The sequence below is a fragment of the Schistocerca serialis genome, chromosome 11, assembly GCF_023864345.2.
Source record: "Schistocerca serialis cubense isolate TAMUIC-IGC-003099 chromosome 11, iqSchSeri2.2, whole genome shotgun sequence".
Classification (NCBI taxonomy): Eukaryota; Metazoa; Arthropoda; class Insecta; order Orthoptera; family Acrididae; genus Schistocerca; species Schistocerca serialis.
The window spans coordinates 157,535,960-157,555,888 of NC_064648.1; the positions used below are offsets into that span (position 1 = coordinate 157,535,960).

General features: G+C 47.8%; 1 protein-coding gene across 1 annotated transcript; it reads left to right on the top strand.

The window, feature by feature from the left end:
* Nucleotides 1-16,349: 16,349 nt before the first annotated feature.
* LOC126426569 (uncharacterized) lies at nucleotides 16,350-17,105 on the top strand. Its single transcript, XM_050088467.1, has one exon. It carries the CDS (start codon nucleotides 16,350-16,352, stop codon nucleotides 17,103-17,105), a length of 756 nt encoding a protein of 251 aa, XP_049944424.1.
* The last annotated feature ends 2,824 nt before the right edge of the window (nucleotides 17,106-19,929 follow it).

Below are 19,929 nucleotides of genomic sequence, written 5' to 3' on the forward strand. Positions count from 1 at the left end.
TGGAGGCGGGCTGCACGATGTTGGGGCGTGAGCGGAAGACGGCCTAACAGTGTGCGAGACCGTAGCCCAGCTTCATGGAGACGGTTGCGAATGGTCCTCGCCGATACCCCAGGAGCAACAGTGTCCCTAATTTGCTGGGAAGTGGCGGTGCGGTCCCCTACGGCACTGCGTAGGATCCTACGGTCTTGGCGTGCATCCGTGCGTCGCTGCGGTCCGGTCCCAGGTCGACGGGCACGTGTACCTTCCGCCGACCACTGGCGACAACACCGATGTACTGTGGAGACCTCACGCCTCACGTGTTGAGCAATTCGGCGGTACATCCACCCGGCCTCCGCATGCCCACTATACGCCCTCGCTCAAAGTCCGTCAATTGCACATACGGTTCACGTCCACGCTGTCGCGGCATGCTTCCAGTGTTAAAGACTACGATGGAGCTCCGTATGCCACGGCAAACTGGCTGACACTGACGGCAGCGGTGCACAAATGCTGCGCAGCTAGCGCCATTCAACGGCCAACACCGCGGTTCCTGGTGTGTCCGCTGTGCCGTGCGTGTGATCATTGCTTGTACAGCCCTCTCGCAGTGTCCGGAGCAAGTATGGTGGGTCTGACACACCGGTGTCAATGTGTTCTTTTTTCCATTTCCAGGAGTGTACATCGACCACGGCCTCTCAGCCCGGAAGTTTCAAACTATGTATACTGTGTCACAGACACAGTTCTTTTGACTGTCCTATAAATATACAGGGCTATTACAAATGATTGAAGCGATTTCATAAATTCACTGTAGCTCCAATCATTGACATATGCTCACGACACACTACAGATACGTAGAAAAACTCATATAGTTTTGTTCGGTTGAAGCCGCACTTCAGGTTTCTGCCGCCAGAGCGCTCGAGAGCGCAGTGAGACAAAATGGCGACAGAAGCCGAGAAAGCATATGTCATGCTTGAAATGCACTCACATCAGTCAATCATAACAGTGCAACGACACTTCAGGATGAAGTTTAACAAAGATCCACCAACTGCTAACTCCATTCGGTGATGGTATGCGCGGTTTAAAGCTTCTGGATGCCTCTGTAAGGGGAAATCAACGGGTCAGCCTACAGTGAGCGAAGAAACGGTAGAACGCGTGCGGGCAAGTTTCACACGTAGCCCGCGAAAGTCGACGAATAAAGCAAGCAGGGAGCTAAATGTACCACAGCCGATGGTTCGGAAAATCTTACGGAAAAGGCTAAAGCAGAAGCCTTACCGTTTACAATTGCTACAAGCCCTGACACCTGATGACAAAGTCAAAGCTTTGAATTTTCGGCGCGGTTGCAACAGCTCATGGAAGAGGATGCGTTCAGTGATGAAGCAACATTTTTTCTGAATGGCGAAGTGAACAGACACAATGTGCGAATCTGGGCGGTAGAGAATCCTCATGCATTTGTGCAGCAAATTCGCAATTCACCAAAAGTTAACGTGTTTTGTGCAATCTCACGGTTTAAAGTTTACAGCTCCTTTTTCTTCTGCAAAAAAAACGTTACAGGACACGTGTATCTGGACATGCTGGAAAATTGGCTCATGCCACAACTGGAGACTGACAGCGCCGACTTCATCCTTCAACAGGATGGTGCTCCATCGCACACTTCCATCATGATGTTCGGCATTTCTTAAACAGGAGATTGGTAAACCGATGGATCGGTCATGGTGGAGATCATGATCAGCAATTCATGTCATGGCCTCCACGCTCTCCCGATTTAACCCCATGCGATTTCTTTCTGTGGGGTTATGTGAACCTCCTCTACCAAGAAACGTGCCAGAACTGCGAGCTCGCATCAACGATGCATTCGAACTCATTGATGGGGACATGCTGCACCGAATGTGGGAGGAACTTGATTATCGGCTTGATGTCTGCCGAATCACTAAAGGGGCATATACCGATCATTTGTGAATGCCTAAAAAAACTTTTTGAGTTTTTGTATATGTGTGCAAAGCATTGTGAAAATATCTCAAATAATAAAGTTATTGTAGAGCTGTGAAATCACTTCAATCATTTGTAATAACCCTGTATATATATATATATTAAAATTGCTACACCATGAAGATGAGAGGCTACAGACGCATAATTTAACTGACAGGAAGAAGATGCTGTCATATGCAAATGACTAGATTTTCAGAGCATTCACACAAGGTTGGCACCAGTGGCAACAACTACAACGTACTGACATGAGGAAAGTTTCCAACCCATTTCTCATACACAAACGGCAGTTGACTGGTGTTGCTTGGTAGAAGGTTGTTGTGATGCCTCGCGTAAGGAGGAGAAATGTGTACCTTCACATTTCCGACTTTCATAAAGGCGAGATTGTAGCCTATTGCGTTTGCGGTTTATCATATCGAGACATTGCTGTTCGCATTGGTTGGGATACGGTGACTGTTAGCAGAATAAGGAATTGGTGGGTTCAGGAGGGTAATATGGAATGCCGTGCTAGATCCCAACAAGACAGATGACAGTCAACTTATCTGCATGGTTGTAACGTATCGTGCAGCCATGTCTGGATCCCTGAGTCAACAGATGGGTACGTCTGCAATACAACAACCATCTGCATGAACAGTTCAATGAAGTTTGCTGCAGCATGGACTATCAGGTCGGAGACCTTGGCTGCGGTTACCCTTGAAGCTGCATCACACACAGGAGCGCCTGCGATGGTGTACTCTACGACGAACATGGGTGCATGAATGGCAAAATGTCATCTTTTCGGATGAATCCAAGTTCTGTTTACAGCATCATGATGCTCGCATTCACGTTTGGTGACATCATGGTGAACACAAATTGGAAGCGTGCATTTGTCATCACCATACTGGTGTATCACCCGGCGTGATGGTATGGGGTGTCATCGGTTACATGTCTTGGTCACCTCTTGTTTGCATTGACGCCACATTGAACAGTGGACATTACATTTCAGATGAGTTATGACCCGTGGCTCAACCCTTCATTCGATCCCTGCGAAACCCTCTATTTCAGCAGGATAATGCACGACCGCATGTTGCAGGTCCTGAAAAGGCCTTTCTGGATACAGAAAATGTTCAACTGCTGCCCTGGGCAGCACATTCTCCAGATCTCTGACCAATTGAAAGCGTCTGGTCAATGGAGGCCAAGCAACTGGCTCGTCAAAATACCCCAGGCACTAATCTTGATGAACTGTGGTTCCGTGTTGAAGCTGCATGGGCAACTGTACCTGTACACACCATCCAGGCTCTGTTTGACTCAATGCCCAGGCGTATCAAGGCCGTTATTATGGCCAGAGGTGGTTGTTATGGGTACTGATTTCTCAGGATCTATGCACCCAAATTGTGTAAAATGTAGTCGCATGTCAGTTCTAGTATAATATATTTGTCCAATGAATATCTGTTTACCATCTGCATTTCTTCTTGGTGTAGCAATTTTAATGGCTAGTTGTGTGTGATATATAAAGATGATGTAAGCTTGAATTTTGTGTGTGTGTTTGTGTTTGTTTGTGTGTCTATCAACATGCCAACGCATTCGTTTGGTAAGTTACATCATCCTTGTTTTTAGATATATTTTTCCCATTTGGAATGTTTCCCTCTATTTTTTTATATATATATTAGACGGAAACATTCCACCTGCGAAAAACATATCTAAAAACAAAGATGATGTGACTTACCAAACGAAAGTGCTGGCAGGTCGATAGACACAAACAAACACTATATATATATATATATATATATATATATATATATATATATATATATATATATATATATATATATATATATATATATATATACACAAGCGGTTGCTTCGTGAGGAAAGAGGGAAGGAGAGGGAAAGACGAAAGGAAGTGGGTTTTAAGGGAGAGGGTAAGGAGTCTAACTCTTTGTCTTTAAATATGTCTGCTTGTGTGGATGGATATGTGTGTGTGTGCAAGTGTATACCCATCCTTTTTCCCCCCTAAGGTAAATATTTCCGCTCCCGGGATTGGAATGACTCCTTACCCCCTCCCTTAAAACCCACTTCCCTTCGTCTTTCCCTCTCCTTCCCTCTTTCCTGACGAAGCAACCGTTTGTTGCGAAAGCTAGAATTTTGTGTGTATGTTTGTGTGTCTATCGACTTGCTAGCACTTTCGTTCGGTAAGTCACATCATCTTTGTTTTTTTATATATATATATATATATATATATATATATATATATATATATATATATATATATATATATATATAGCCCACTGATGTTGCTGATGCATCAGTGAATCATGTTTGTGCAATAACAGAAAACGTAAAAATTGTTTTACTCAAGTTGAACTCTCCTCTTTGTGAACACACCTGTATTATGAGAAGAAAACCAGCAAACATTTTCTCATCACACACTTACCATGTATTGAGATTCATATTACCCACTGGTAAACAGAACCCACCACCAACAAGCATCTATTTTTGATAATTCCCTTCACCGCCTGTACGAGGTATGAGCAACTTCTTTGTTGCCTCCCAAATTTCACTTTCGTATACTGCTTAGTAAGCTTAACCTCCCACGTTCTCGATGGGTGACAGTCCATCACCACCTTGGCTTCGTGCAGAGGTCAGCATTCATCTTGGGCTTAAGTTTGCTTCCAAAGATCACTACTCTAGATTCAATCTATCGCTGCAAGTTTTTCGAACTTTGCACATAAGCTGGAGACAGCACCTTCCTCTACACTGATAACTCTAAGACCAGTCATGGTGTTGGATGCTACATTATTATTGGTAACAAACATGTAAGATACAGTCCTGTACACCAATGCTAGATTTTTACCACACAGCTTTCCACCCTCTACAAGTACACCCAATAATTATGATGCCATAGGCTTCACAATTGTGTATTATGTTTTGATGCTCTATTGTGTCCTCCAGAGCCTCTGTTTGCTATACACATACCACTGCTTAGTACAAAGAATCCACAAGTGCCGCCACTCTCTCACTCATGATGGAGCCAACATGATGTTCATGTGTGTCCCTGGTCATATTGGAGTGTGGGTACTGAAGATGCCGAAGCTGCTCCCGAGACTCCAGTCCGACAACCTAGGCCTCTCAGATTGTCTCTGCATTGCTGCACATAGGACCATTGCATCCCTCTGGCATGAACAGTGGTCTTCTTTACATGAGAACAAGCTCTGGGAAATTAAACACCTACCAACATCTTGGACAGACTTCCTTCACCTCTCTCTTTGTGCACAGATGCTTCTAGCTCAGTTGCACATTGGGTACTGTGGTTGCAGTCACCATCATTTGTTAAATGGAGACCCTTCTTCCAAAGCATAATAATTCTATGGTATCATTTTATGGGGAAACTCCAGTTGTGTGCATGGCATCCCTTTACTGCAGAAGAAAGCTATAAGGGTGGTTATGTGTTCATCATATAAGACACACTGTAAACCTTTGTTTTCTGAGCAAAAAATGATGACAGTAGTAAACCTATGTATACAGGATGGTCCATTGATAGTGATCGGGCGAAATATCTCACAAAATAAGCATCAAATGCAAAAACTGCAAAGAATGAAATTCATCTAGCTTGAAGGGGGATTCCAGATGGCGCAATGGTTGGCCCACTAGATGGCGCTGCCATAGGTCAAACGGATATCAACTACATTTTTTTAAAAATTGGAACCACCATTTTGTCTTACATATTCATGTAGTATGTAAAGAAATATGAATGTTTTAGTTGGACCACTTTTTTCGCTTTGTGACAGATGGCGCTGTAATAGTCACAAACGTATAAGTACATGGTATCACGTAACATTCCACCAGTGCGGACGGTATTTGCTTCATGATATATTACCCATGTTATAATGGACGATTTACCAATTGCAGAAAAGGTCAATATCGTGTTGATGTATAGGCTGTTGTGACCAAAATGCCCAATGGGCATGTGCTATGTATGCTGCTCCGTATCGTGGATGACATCATGCAGGTGTCCGGACTGTTTGCCAGATAGTTACGTTATTTAAGGGAACAGGATGTGTTCAGCGCCATGTGAAATGTCAACCACGACTTGCAACAAATGATGATGCCCAAGTAGGTGTTTTAGCTGCTGTCGCAGCTAATCCGCATATCAGTACCAGACAAATTGTGCGAGAATCGGGAATCTGAAAAACGTCAGTGTTGAGAATGCTACATCAACATAGATTGCACCTGTACCATATTTCTATGCACTGGGAATTGCACAGCGACAACTTTGAACGTTGTGTACAGTTCTGTTACTGGGCACAAGAGAAGTTACAGGATGATGACAGATTTCTTGCACGCATTCTATTTAGCGGCAAAACGTCATTCACCAACAGTGATAACGTAAACGGGAATAATATGCACTACTGGGCAATGGAAAATCCACGATGGCTGCGACAAGTGGAACATCAGCGACCTTGGTGGGTTAATGTATTGTGTGGCATTATGGGAGAATAATAATTGGCCCCTGTTTTATCGATGCAAATCTAAATGGTGCAATATATGCTGATTTCCTACATAATGTTCTACCGACGTTACTACAATATGTTTCACTGCATGACTGAATGGCAATATACTCCTAACATGATGGATATCCGGCACTTATCACGCATGCAGTTGAAGTGGTATTGAATAGCATATTTCATGACAGGTGGATCGGTGGTCGAAGCATCATACCATGGCCCACAAGTCCACTGGATCTGACGTCCCCAGATTTCTTTCTGTGGGGAAAGTTGAAGAATATTTGCTATCATGATCCACCGACAATGCCTGACAACATGCGTCAGTGCATTGTCAATGCATGTGCACACATTACGGAAGGCCAACTACTCACTGTTGAAACGAATGTCATTACACATCTTGCCAAATGCATTGAGGTTGACAGACATCATTTTACAGGCAATCATGCTGTAACAGCATGCGTTCTCAGAAATGATAAGTTGACAAAGGTACATGTATCACATTGGAACAACTGAAATAAACGTATTTTTTTTCTTTATTGTAATTTTGACTCCTTATACAGAAGGTGGGCTGGCAGCAGCAATATTACAGCGCTCTTTGGCTACAGACAGTACAAATAGAAACAAGGAAGACACAGACAAACAAGAGAGAATGGTGGAAAAATTACAGTAGACGCATGAGTAAATAACACAGAGCCATTCACAGGTATAGTAAAAAATAAAAAACTGTCAACACTGTACATGAACACCGATAACTCCGGCGCACGAATGTAGACTTGATGTATGTGAGTTTGGGAGGTTTTGAGAGCATTGCTAGGTGGGGGCGAGTGTGAGGAAGGTGGTTTCATCGGCGTACTGGATAAAATGGACAGGGGGTGAAGGCAGCGGCATGTCTGCCGTATACAGAAGGTAGAGAAGAGGGGAGAGGACAGAACCTTGGGGCACACCGGCGGAGGGGTAGAAGGTGTAGGACTCCATGTTATGGATGGTTACGTAGGAAGGATGTTGGGAAAGAAAGGACCCGATCAGACGGATGTAGTTGATAGGAAGGGCGAAGGTTTGGAGCTTGAAGAGGTGACCAGAATGCTATATACTGTCGTGAGCACACTCAAGGTCGAGGTAGAGGAAGATGGCAGATCGACGGTAGTTGAGCTGTTCGGAGAGGAGATGAGTAAGGTGAAAGAGAAGGTCATCAGCAGAGAAGGATGGTCAAAAGCCAAACTGGGTAGTGGGAAGGAGGCGGTGCTAGCAGAGATGCTGGTAGATGCATCGGGTAAGAAGGGATTCCAGGAACTTGCTGAAGACTGAGGTAAGGCTGATGGGACAGTAGGATGAGACAGCAGATGGCGGTTTGTTGGGTTTAAGGAACATTAGGATATGGGAGGTTTTCCACAGGTCGGGGTAGTAGTGGACAAGCCCACATCCTATAGCCTCGCCAGGGTGGAGAGGAAGGAGGCAGGAGCTTTGCGGAGGTGGCGATAGGTAACACTATCATGACCGGTAGCGGTGTTACGTTTCATGCGGTGTGTAGTGATGATGTCCTGAGTAGTGATGGGGGCATAGAGTTCATTGTGTGTAATGTTGTGTAAGTACTGGAAGCCAGGGGCGACAGGAGGGACAGAGGAGTCAGTTCGATCGCGGACATCCGGAAAGAGGGAGTAATCAAACTGGGGATCGTCAGGGAGGGTTAAGATATCGGAGAGGTAGGAGGCAAAGTGGTTGGCCTTACTAAGGTTGTCAGGGAAGGGTTGGTCATCATGAAGGAGAGGGTAGTAGGGGGGGGGGGGTTAGATCTGGTAAGGTGGCAGAAAGCTGACCAATACTTGGATGAGTTGATAGGAAGTATAGCATTAAGACGGGTGCATGTCTGTCACCGTTCCCAGCATTTCTTAGCCGCGAGCTAGTTTCTGATGTGTCGTTGTAGTTTCCGGTGGCATCATAGTGTGTCCAGGTCATGCATATGAACTAAGGCATGGTAGAGACGGCGGGATTCACAGAGAAGGATGATGGCCTGTGGGGGTAAAGTGGGACAGTGTGGGTGGATGGCAATGGAAGGGACGTGGGCCTCCATGGCCTCAGACAAGGTCTGCTGGAGAAAGGAGGCAGCACATGTAACATCATCTGGGTGGTGGTTGGTGAGTGGGTAGTTATCGAACTTGGTAGAGAGGGTGTCCTGGTAGCCATTCCAGTCAACACGGGAATAATCGTGGACACATTTTGGGGGAGGGTCGATTCGAGGATCGATACTGGGGCGACAACTGTCTGAAACGGTGAGGAGGACAGGGAGATGGTCACTACCAATAGGGTTAAGGACATCCACCATTCTATGGCCAAGGAGGTTAGAGGAGGATTGGTTGGTTGGTTGTTTGGCTTAGGAGACCAGACAGTGTGGTCATCGGTCTCATCGGATTAGGGAAGGATGGGGAAGGAAGTCGGCCGTGCCCTTTCAGAGAAACCATCCCGGCATTTGCCTGGAGTGATTTAGGGAAATCACGGAAAACCTAAATCAGGATGGCCGGACGTGGGATTGAACCATCGTCCTCCCGAATGCGAGTCCAGTGTCTAACCACTGCGCCACCTCGCTCGGTGTTAGAGGAGGAGAGGATGACATCTGGAGTGGTATTGGATTCAGGGCAGGTGTACTGGAAAATGGGAATGAGGCTGCCTTGGAGGGTGTGGGCTGAAGAAAGGTTTCATTGAGGAGGAATGCATCCACGCGGTGGGTTGTGAGGGTATGCAGCAGGAGGTTCTTATTGGTGGGAAGGGAATGGATATTACTGAACAAGATACAGTGCTGTCGTGCTATGTCAGGGATTTAGACAAGGATGTCGAGACGGGAGAAGGTGAAGTGGGCTTGGTTAAGGGAATAGGTGGTATAATTTTTAAGGTGGATGACAGATTAGGCAGTGAGGGATATCTGCTGGAGGGTGTGGGGGTGCTGGTATGGGTGGACGTTCTGGGGGACAATGGTGACGAATGTGATGATAACCTCGGCAGTGGGGGGGGGTTAGTGTTAAGGGAATTGCCAGGAGGGGTGGGGGCATCCAGAGGGCAGTCGGGGATGGTGAGATCATGAGTGGTGTGGGAAGTCGGGCCTTGCACTTCTGGGAGTAAGCAGGGTGTGGGAGGTTGCAGGTGTTCCAGGAAGGAGTGGACTAGAGGTTGGGACACTGCCAGAGGAAGTGCGCCTGTTTACAGTGCGACAATCAGATGTAGGGTGTGAGTTATAACGCAGGCTCCTCTGGCAGTGGAATGACTGAGGAGGCAAACAGGAGGAATCATCTTTGCACTGTCGATGGAATAGGAAGGCACCCTCCTTCAGGAGAAGGTTAATGGAAGCGGCATGTTTGGAGAAGACCTGCATAAGGTGGGTGATGCTGGGGGGGCCGACTGGATTGAAAAATCCTGGGTACTGCCCTTATTTCTAAGTACAGCTGCATCTTAAATTCCACCAACACCTTCTCCTGTGATTCTTGGACTAAGCCAGGTGATAACAGAGGAACTTATGCCACCACCATAACCGGGCAGCGGAACAACTATGAATATTCAGGTCGGCGGCGATCACGTAGGAGGAGAAGGTATGGTCAATGAGGGAAAGGAAGTCAAAAGGAACAGGGTCATTAGGGCAGACATAGATGGTGGCACAGGTAACGGTAAGGCTGGGAAAGAGACTAAGGGTCAGGTGTTCTGTGGGGTCGGGAAGGAGGGGTTGGAGCAGAACAGGGATCTGGTGGTGGTGGCCGATGGTTACCCCACCTCGCACTATCGGGTGGGGGTATCAGAGTGGTGGAGGAGGTAGGGCCATGTGTGTATGGTATGTTGGGGCTGAAAAAAGGTTTCATTGAAGTGGAAGGCATCCACGCGGTGGGTTGTGAGGGTGTGCAGGAGGAGGTTCTAATTGGAGGGAAGGGAAAGGATGTTATTGTACAAGATACAGTGCTGTAGCACCATGACAGGGGTTTAGACAAGGGTGTCGAGATGGAAGAAGGTGAACAGGGCTTGATTATTTGAATAGGTGGCATAATGTTAAGGTGGAAGACAGATCGGGTGATTAGGGATATCTGCTGGAGGGTGTTGGGGTGCTGGAACGGGTGGACGTTCTAGAGGACAAAGGTAATGAACCTGATGATTTCTTCAGCAGTGGTGGGGGGACACGGGGGGGGGACGGGGGGGGGGGGGGACGAAGGGAATTGCCAGGAGGGATGAGGGCGAACGGGGATGGTGAGCTCTGGAGCGGTGGGGGGGCGGGGGGGGGGGGGGGGTTGGGCATTGCACTTCTGGGAGTATAGGAGGGCACCCACCTTCAGCAGATGGTTTATGGAAGGGGTGTGTTCGGAGAAGACCCGCATAAGTCGGGTGGCACTGGCTAGGATGAAAAATCCAGCATACCACATGTATTTCTGAGTACAGGTGCGCCTTAAGCTCCACCAACACCTCCTCCTCAGTGATCTTCGGACTAAGCTGAGTGATCACGGTGGTCGGCAGGAGGAAGAAGCTGGGATTTTTTGGGAGCAGGGGAGGCGGGGGTGCCGCTGGGACACTTAATCATGACGGAATGGTGAGAATGTGTGTGGAGGACAGGAGCAACCGGAAGATGGCAGGAGGTGGCAGGTCCCAGTGTGGGAGCCGGAGCTGGTGTGGGTGACAATGTCGGAGAAGGCGATGGTGATGGTGATGGTGATGGCGACGGCGACAGTTGTGGGTGGGCCGTGGCCCTGCGGGACACCACTCAGGCTGGGGTCACAGGACTGGTGGCAACAGTGTGAGGGAGGGGAGGGAAGGGATCAGAGGAGGAGGCAAGGGGAGAAGGAGCCGAGAAAAGGGCGACAAAGAGTGCAGGAGAGGGGAGGGTGATAAGTGGGGTGATGCAACAGGGGTGGGGGCCGCAACTGGACACACCACGTAATAGTGGTGGCAGTGATGGACGGCGAAGTAAAGATGATAGCAGTGGTGGTGGCAGTGGTGGTGGGCATAGTCATGATTTGAAGGGAATAAGAAAACGACAGGACTGGACAAAACGAAAGAAGAAAACGAACACATAGATGGACGGACCAATGTAGACAGACAGACGAAGACAGATGGACGAAGATGGACAGATGAGGACAGATGGACGAAGACGCTGACTGGGGGCAAAGCCCCACTCCACTGTCGCCGGCGGGAGGGTGACCATGAGGACTGCCGGGCGGTAGGGCTGCAGCAGGGACAGCTGGGCTGTAGGGATGGCTGGGCTGCAGCTGCTGCTGCCCAGGGACAGCTGCTACTGCTCATGCTGTCTGGCAGGCTGGCTGGCCGGCTGGCTCGCTGGCTGGCTGGCTGGCTGGCCAGTCCTGGAACACTTAAAACTTCGATAAATGCCTATGCACTCATAGAAGAGCGGTACTCTTTCAAGGTACCGCGGGAGATGTTCAAACGTACCTACATTCTGTATTTTAACTTAAAAAACCTACCTGTTACCAACCGTTCATCTAAAATTATGAGCCATATGTTTGTGACTATTACAGCGCCATATATCACAAAGTGAAAAAAGTGGTCCAACTAAAACATTCATATTTCTTTACCTGCTACACGAATATGTAAAAAAAATGGGGGTTCCTATTAAAGAAAAGAAAAAACGCAGTTGATATCCGTTTGACCTATGGCATCACCATCTAGTGGGCCAACCATAGCGCCACCTGGTTTCGCCCTTCAAGCTAGACAAGTTTAGTTCTGAGCAATGTTTTCGTTTGACAATTATTTCGTGAGATATTTGGCCTGGTCACGATCAATGGAGCATCCTATATACTATGTCTTAATCTATACGAAAAGGAAGCTACCTGAAGCTAAATGCAGAGAAAATATAAATTGCTACAACACTAGGATGAATAGATGTATTTATACTCCATTTCATTGACTCTCAAAATCACTGAACAGTTATGAACTAATGGGCACAAATTATTTAAAAACTACCACTAGCTACGCAAGATACACTCCAGCAGATTTCCCTTACCACCCGCTCTATTTTCCACTTAAATACCTACGGCACTGTAGGGAAGCAGCCTACTCACGCCTTATAAAATTCTCATCAGTCGTTCCATTGTGCGCCAGCCTAGTCCGCTGTAACTAGCTCTGACGTCATAAATGTTGCGCAATACTTTAAAAATCAAGTAAATAACCTGAAACAATTCTACCATCTCAGGAGTAATACTAAATCAATATGTGTTGAATATAAGTTCGATAACTTTAACCATTTTCAAAATTTGGACATTTTTCTGTAAAAATCATTGGCGCAACAGAAAAGAGCAAGAGACTTAAAAATTTATATTTAGATTCCTTTTTCATAATAATTTAATAGAAACAGTCTTCTGGATCTCACAAATTAAGATTTTAGTTGGAATTCATAATTTTCTGGTTTTTGTATTAAAAATTAAGGAAGCAAGATGGATTAAGTAGGGTAATAAATAAGGCTAGGATGTTTATATTTAAGTAGAATGGAGATCCGCTATAATCATAAAGATGTGAGAAGTTTCAATTGAATAACAATGAAACCATAGCGATGCATATCTCCAAAGGGCAAGTTCAGAGCTCGTCTACTGCGTGTAGTGTAATTAAATTAATTCTCTCGCCCAAAATATTTTACTTAGCAACGTCAGACTTTTATTATGATTACTTAGCTGTTTGCTGAATGCACATTTAAATTGAGAGCTTTATCGGCCATCAGTAAAGGAAGCGATGATTTATTCAATTACTTAAAGTGGTGCATTACTAGCCCAGCGGCTAGTTGGGAGAGCCGATTGGATCAGGCGTTCCCTTAGCCGTCCGCACCGCGGCTTTATATATAAGAACACTGCGCAAGGAAGAAAGGCGATCCGCCCCGCAGCTCCTCTCCCCTTTGACTTCATTTCCCATGTTGACCGTACCTTCTCCACCTATGTGATCGCCGCTGACCTCCACATCCACAGCCGTGACCCTGCCACCCTTCGGCGGTGGCATCAGTGCCATGCCACCCTCCATGGTGACCTTGTTCCTCTCCCACAGCACACCCGTCCTGAAAGTAACTCCAACCCCGATGTTATCCTCGCTTCCCCCAACCTCCTTGGTCGCATTGCCGTTGATGTCCTCGATGCCGTCGGTAGTGACCATCTCACTGTCCTTCTCACCGTCTCCTCTACCCATCCTGCCACTGCAGCCACCCGCCCAGCTGCCCCTCCAAAGTCTGTCCATGACTACCACCGTGCCAATTGGGATGCCTACCGCGAATCCATTGTCTTACGGGTCGAAAGCCACCCCCTCACTTTCCACCACCCTGATGACATCACCCATGCCTCTTCCTTCCTTCAGAAGACCATCACTGACGCTGTGGAGGCTCATATGCCTACCAAACTCATCCACCCCCACCACCCTACGCTTCCTCCACAGGCCTTCCTTCTTCTGCGTGAATCCCGCAGGCTCTACCGCTCCTTCCTCCACACTCGTGACCAGGATACTCTCACCCGCCACCGGCAATTACAGCGACATATCCGGAACCTCCTTACAGCAAAGAAACGCCAGGACTGGCGTCAGACATGCACACTCCTCAACTCCACCCTACCTGTTAACTCCTCCAAGTACTGGTCAGACTTCCACCGCCTTACTGGTAGCCATCGCATCCCGCATTACCCTATCCTCCATGACGATTGACCCTTTCCTGACAACCCCAGTAAGGCTAACCATTTTGCTTCCCACCTATCCGAGGTCTTCTCCATTCCTGACAATCCCCATTTTGATTAATCCCTCTTCCCCACCGTCCTTGACCGCACTGACACCTCTGTCCCCCTGCTCGCCCCTAGCTTCCAGTACTTGGATCGGTTACCCCCCCCTCAGACATCACACTCGTCCTCCGCTCCAAACGCAACACCGCCCCTGGTCATGATGGTGTCACCTACCGTCACCTCAAGGAATCCCCTCCATCCCTCCTGTCTGTCCTTGCTACCCTGTACAATGTCCTCCTCTCCACTGGATTTTACCCTGACCTGTGGAAGACTTCCCGTATCCTGCTGTTCCCTAAGCCTAACAAACCCCCATCTGCTACCTCTTTCTATCGTCCCATCTGCCTCACCTCCGTGTTCAGTAAGGTCTTTGAGGCCATCATCTCTCACCGTATCCACCGCCACCTTAACCAGCACCGCCTCCCCCCTCTTACCCAATGTGGCTTCCGGCCTTCCTTCTCTGCCGTCTCGTTGCTTCCTTCCTCTCCCATCGTCCCTCCTATGTGACTATCCACAATTCCAACTCCTGTACTTTCTACCCCTCTGCTGGTGTGCCTCAAGGTACTGTCCTTTCCCCTCTCCTCTATCTCCTGTACACTGCTGATATGCCCAAACCTCCCCCTCCTGTTCATCTTCTCCAGTTTGCTGATGACACCGCCTTCCTAGCCCTTTATCCTACCCTTCAACGGTCCCAGCGTACCCTCCAAACCCACCTTGACCAATTCACTGCTTGGTGCAACCATTGGTTCCTCCGTGTTAATCCCTCCAAGACCCAGGCGATCATCATAGGCCGCACCACCCGCTCCTTCCGCCTCCATGATTTCTATCTACCTCACCATTTATGGCCGTCCTATCCACCTCACTCCTACCCTCAAATACCTTGGCCTCACACTCGACCACCACCTCACCTGGACTCCCCATCTCCTTACCATCCCAAACAAAGCTCACAACCGCCTCCTGAAACTCCTGTCCGGCCGGACGTGAGATCTGCATCATTCCACCATCCTTCACACCTACAAATCCATGATCCGCACCATCCTTTGTTATGCCAGCATCGCTTGGATTTCCGCCCCTCCCCAGTTCTATAAAGCCCTCCAAATCCTCGAACGCCATACACTCCGCCTCGCCTTCCGCATCCGCCTTCCGTCCCCCACGCACGTCCTCTATGACCTCATCCCCTTCCCCCACCTTCTCCTTTTCCTTGAACACATCCGCACACTGTATATTGTCCGCTGCCTTGATCCCCCTCACCCCCTGGTGTCTCCCTTCCTCTCCACTCCCAACCAGTTGCCGCGCCTTTACCATTGTGTCCATCCCTCTCTCCATCTCCACACCCTCCATCTCTGTTCCCAACATAACTTCCACCGTCTACCCTCCCGGATGATGAGCTTCGCCCTGACATCTACCCTTCCTACCAACTCTAACCCCCTCTTCCTGCCTCCTCCTCAGGGCTCCCTCTCCTCCCCCTCCCTCTTTCTGAGAGGATTTCCCCTCCTACTCCCCCTCTATCTCTTGTGCCTCCTTTCAGTGTCTCTGCGCTCCCTCCTGCCCTGTCTTCCCTTTTCCTCTCCCACCCCATGTGTCTCCTGCCTCTTCGTGAACCCTCGGTTGCCCCCCCTCTCTTCATCCCGCTGCTTCCCCAGCTGCCCCATGCTCTCCCCTCCTTTTCCATCCCCTCTGACCTTTCCCTCGGCAGGTCCCACCTGGTAGTTTTATTCTTCGTCGTGTGTGCTCCAAGTGGGTTTTAAGTGTGTCGTTTTGGAGCATTTTTAATACTGTGGCCTACTTTTAACCTGTGCATGAGCATCCAGTGTCTTCTCTGTGTTTTAAGAATCGCCAACTGTGTTTTTTAACTTTCTGTTGACTTTTTCAACTGTCCCCCAAGAATGTCTACATGTCCATGTCTTTTTACCTCCATTTTCTCCCCTTACTCTGTTTTATGTTCCCCTTTTTTATCTTCTTATGTATGTATTATTTTATTCTTGTTTTAGTTGTCGTGTCACTCGGCTGAAGAGCGGCGGATTGTGCTGCTGACAGCCCTCCCCTGCCCATATGGGGCAGGGGAATGAAATCACAATAAAGGAATAAAAAAAAAAAGAGGAAGGAAGGCGCCCGATTCCGAGCGGAGCAACCGAGCGAAGTGGACGCACGTTACAATGGGACGCCTGCAAATACGTCTGCACGCCCTATGTGCGACCTCATCTGCCACACGTACACGATAACGGGCTTGCCAAACGATATCACGCAACACGATCTCCCCTCCACCATCCGCCGTTTCTGCAAGAGTGCGATTGTAACAAATGTTAAAAGCCTCACTGTTACAAGGTTTCAAAAGGCCTCCTTGGAGCTCAGGATGAAAGGGATGGAAGGGGAACTACAAAAAGACCTTCGAAATTCCGGCTACCCCACGGCTAAAGTCCAGTGGCAAAAACCAAGAGGACCGAGGCCAAATCCCGACCGAAAAACCACACCATCCCTCTCAGTGATTTTGAAAAAAATCCCAGTCACCACACCCGAGGAGGAGGTCAAGAATCAAATGGTAAAACAAGGACTACACGTGGAGAAAGCATGGCGCATCATCTCCAGGAAAAGCCAGCAGCCAACCGAGAAGTTTAGGGTCATAACACACGACCAGCAGACCGTCGACCAACTGCTAACAGAAGGCATCGACATAGATTTCAAAAGAAGAATGGCCGAACCACCACACGACCCCCCACCCCAACCAGCACAGTGTGGCCGATGCTTATCTTTTGAGCACCCCACCAGAAAATGCACACAGCAACAAGCCAAATGTGCCAGGTGCGGAGGGCAGCACAACCTCTCACAGTGCAACCTGAAGGAGGAAAAATGCCCAAACTGTTCAGGACTGCACTCCTCCCTGTCTTACAAATGTCCCCGCAGACCCAAGGAACCATCAAATCCTGAAGTCCGCGCCCCAATCTAAACAATGGACGGGCTAGATCACCCACCTACAAAAAAAGACGAGAACGGAGAGTCGGTCTCAGCGAACTACATCGTCTTCAAGAACGACCTGGTACGCCTCATGACCACCATCCTGATCGATCTCTTCCAGGACAGACGCGAGGACATAAAGAAAGCCATCGACGGTGCATCCAAAAAAATCCTTGAGAGGGGGATGATAGCAACACAAATCAGAAACACACTACACGTCACCATCACAGAGGCATGGGACCCAGAAAACTGCATACACACAGAACACTCAAGTACAAACATACCTCACCACTCCACCTCTCCCCAACCGTCCCCCATCCACCACTCCACTCCACACCATCCACAGCAAGAAAGCAGCGCCGAAAGACAAACACAACAACAGTAAACACTAACTCGCACTTACACACACACACACACACACACACACACACACACACACACACACACACCACCATTACCACCACCACCATGGAAAGCACGGACGACAGAAACCACTTGAAACTTCTCTTTGCAAATGCGCAAGGGATAAAAAATAAACGGACTGTCCTCACACACTCACTTCACCACGAGAAAATACACATTGCTGCAATTGCAGAGACCTGGCTCCGCGACCATGACAAATGCGACTTCACGAAATATAACACCTTCCGGAAAGACAGGCAAGACGGAAGAGGAGGCGTTGCAATCTATATAAGCAGCTCCATAGCAGCCCAGGAATTTGCGCTCCCACAGGCATACAACAACATTGAGGCCATAATAATTAAAATTAAAGACAGGGACAGAAGGACTCTCCAAATAGTTTGTATGTATAACTCGCCAGGCACAGCGCTGCCAACACAATTCATACAACACATCATGACACAAAACCGCACCATCCTCCTTGCAGACCTAAACGCCAGACATCACCTACTAGGAGACAGATTATACAACGGAAACGGCCGACTACTATTCGACCTCTTAACTACCAAACCCATACTCAGACTACCAGTTCATGAACCCACTTTCATAGGCTTCCAAGACACATCAAACCCAGACCACATCCTCTACAGCCCAGATCTCCACGACATCATTACTGAACCTAAAGTAGGCGACTCCATCACAAGTGACCACCTCCCCATCACATTCACAACAACAGCCACACAACCACTTCCCCCTCACCCGACCAGCAGAACCATAAAACTATACAGAAGCGCTGACTGGGACAAATATCGAGACATACTTACAGAAGAACTAACTGCCCCCGTCAGTGTCACAGACCCAGATGACCTACAAATTGTTGCCCACAGACTCGAATCAGCCTTCCAAAGAGCCATAACAGAAGCAGTACCAACAAAAACAATAGAGAACTGGAAACCCTCGATCCCCCCAGAAGCATTAAATCTCATTAGACAGAAAAAACGACTACAAAGACAAATGAGACGTGGACACAACCCAGACCTTAAACGACAGTGGGATAGACTAAATGCTAGGGTCAAGAGAATCATCTCAACACACAAACAACAGCAATGGGACGACACCTGTGCTCAGTTAAACTACAGGGAGGGCAGAAAGTTCTGGAATAGATTCAAGACCCTAACAGGACAACGAAAGACGACTCAATCCACACTACTGGTAAACAACGAGCCAACGACCGACCACAAAGAACAGGCAGAAGCTTTCAAACAAGTGCTGCAAGAAGTTTACTCATTTCCAGCTGATGACAAATTTGACGAACAATTCAGACAACATGTAGAGTCCCAACTACCACGAATCCTAGATACCCCCACAACCGAAACAGAAGAACAACTAGCCCTCGCTAAAGACATAGCAGAGACTGAAATAGCAGACGCAATATACACGGGACGAAACTCTGCCCCTGGCGAAAATGGTATCCAGCGACTCCACCTCCAAAAAGCTCCCTTCATATCCTCACCCCTTTACTATCCCTCATCTTCAACTTTTGCATGACTCACGAAACTATCCCAACATATTGGAAAACCAGCAGAACAATAATGATCCCCAAACCCGACAAACTAAGGACTGATCCCCGTTCATACAGACCAATATCACTACTAGACGTAATAGGAAAGACATATGAACGGATACTGACAGACAGGATACGGAAATACACAGATGACAAAGGACTAATCCCCCCTATACAGGCAGGCTTTCGACAGAAGCACTCCACCAACGACCCCCTACTGAGACTGACTGACAGCATAGCGAAAGGATTTAACAAAGGACACTGCACGCTCGCTGTACTCCTGGACATCGAGCGCGCCTTTGACAAATTATGGTACAACGGACTACTTTACAAATTAACAGAAATAGGAATCCCAACGAAAATGACAAGAATTATAAAAGCTTACTTAACCGACAGAACCTGCATAGTACATGTAGGAAAAGAAAAATCCGAAGCCTTTACCCCACAAGCAGGGGTACCCCAAGGCGGAATATTATCGCCCCTACTCTACACGTTATATACAGCCAACATACCCACTGTCAGGACACGAACCGAAACCGTAGGACTGTATGCGGACGATACAGCTTACTGGTGCACAGAACTAAGAACAAACACTGTACAACGAAAGACGAACGACTACCTTACACGACTAGAGCAGTGGATGACCAAGCAGCGAATTCGGCCCAATCCCAACAAAACACAGACAGGAAGTTTATTAAATAATTTGTACCCCATGATTTCGTAGCTGTTGAGTGACTTTGACAACCTGTGGTAAGGAATATAGAGGCACCTATTCCTTCTTGTATTGTGGCTGTGTACATTTTCTCTGGTTTTTGTTTCTGGTAATTTCTTCTTCGTATAAATTAGAACATAG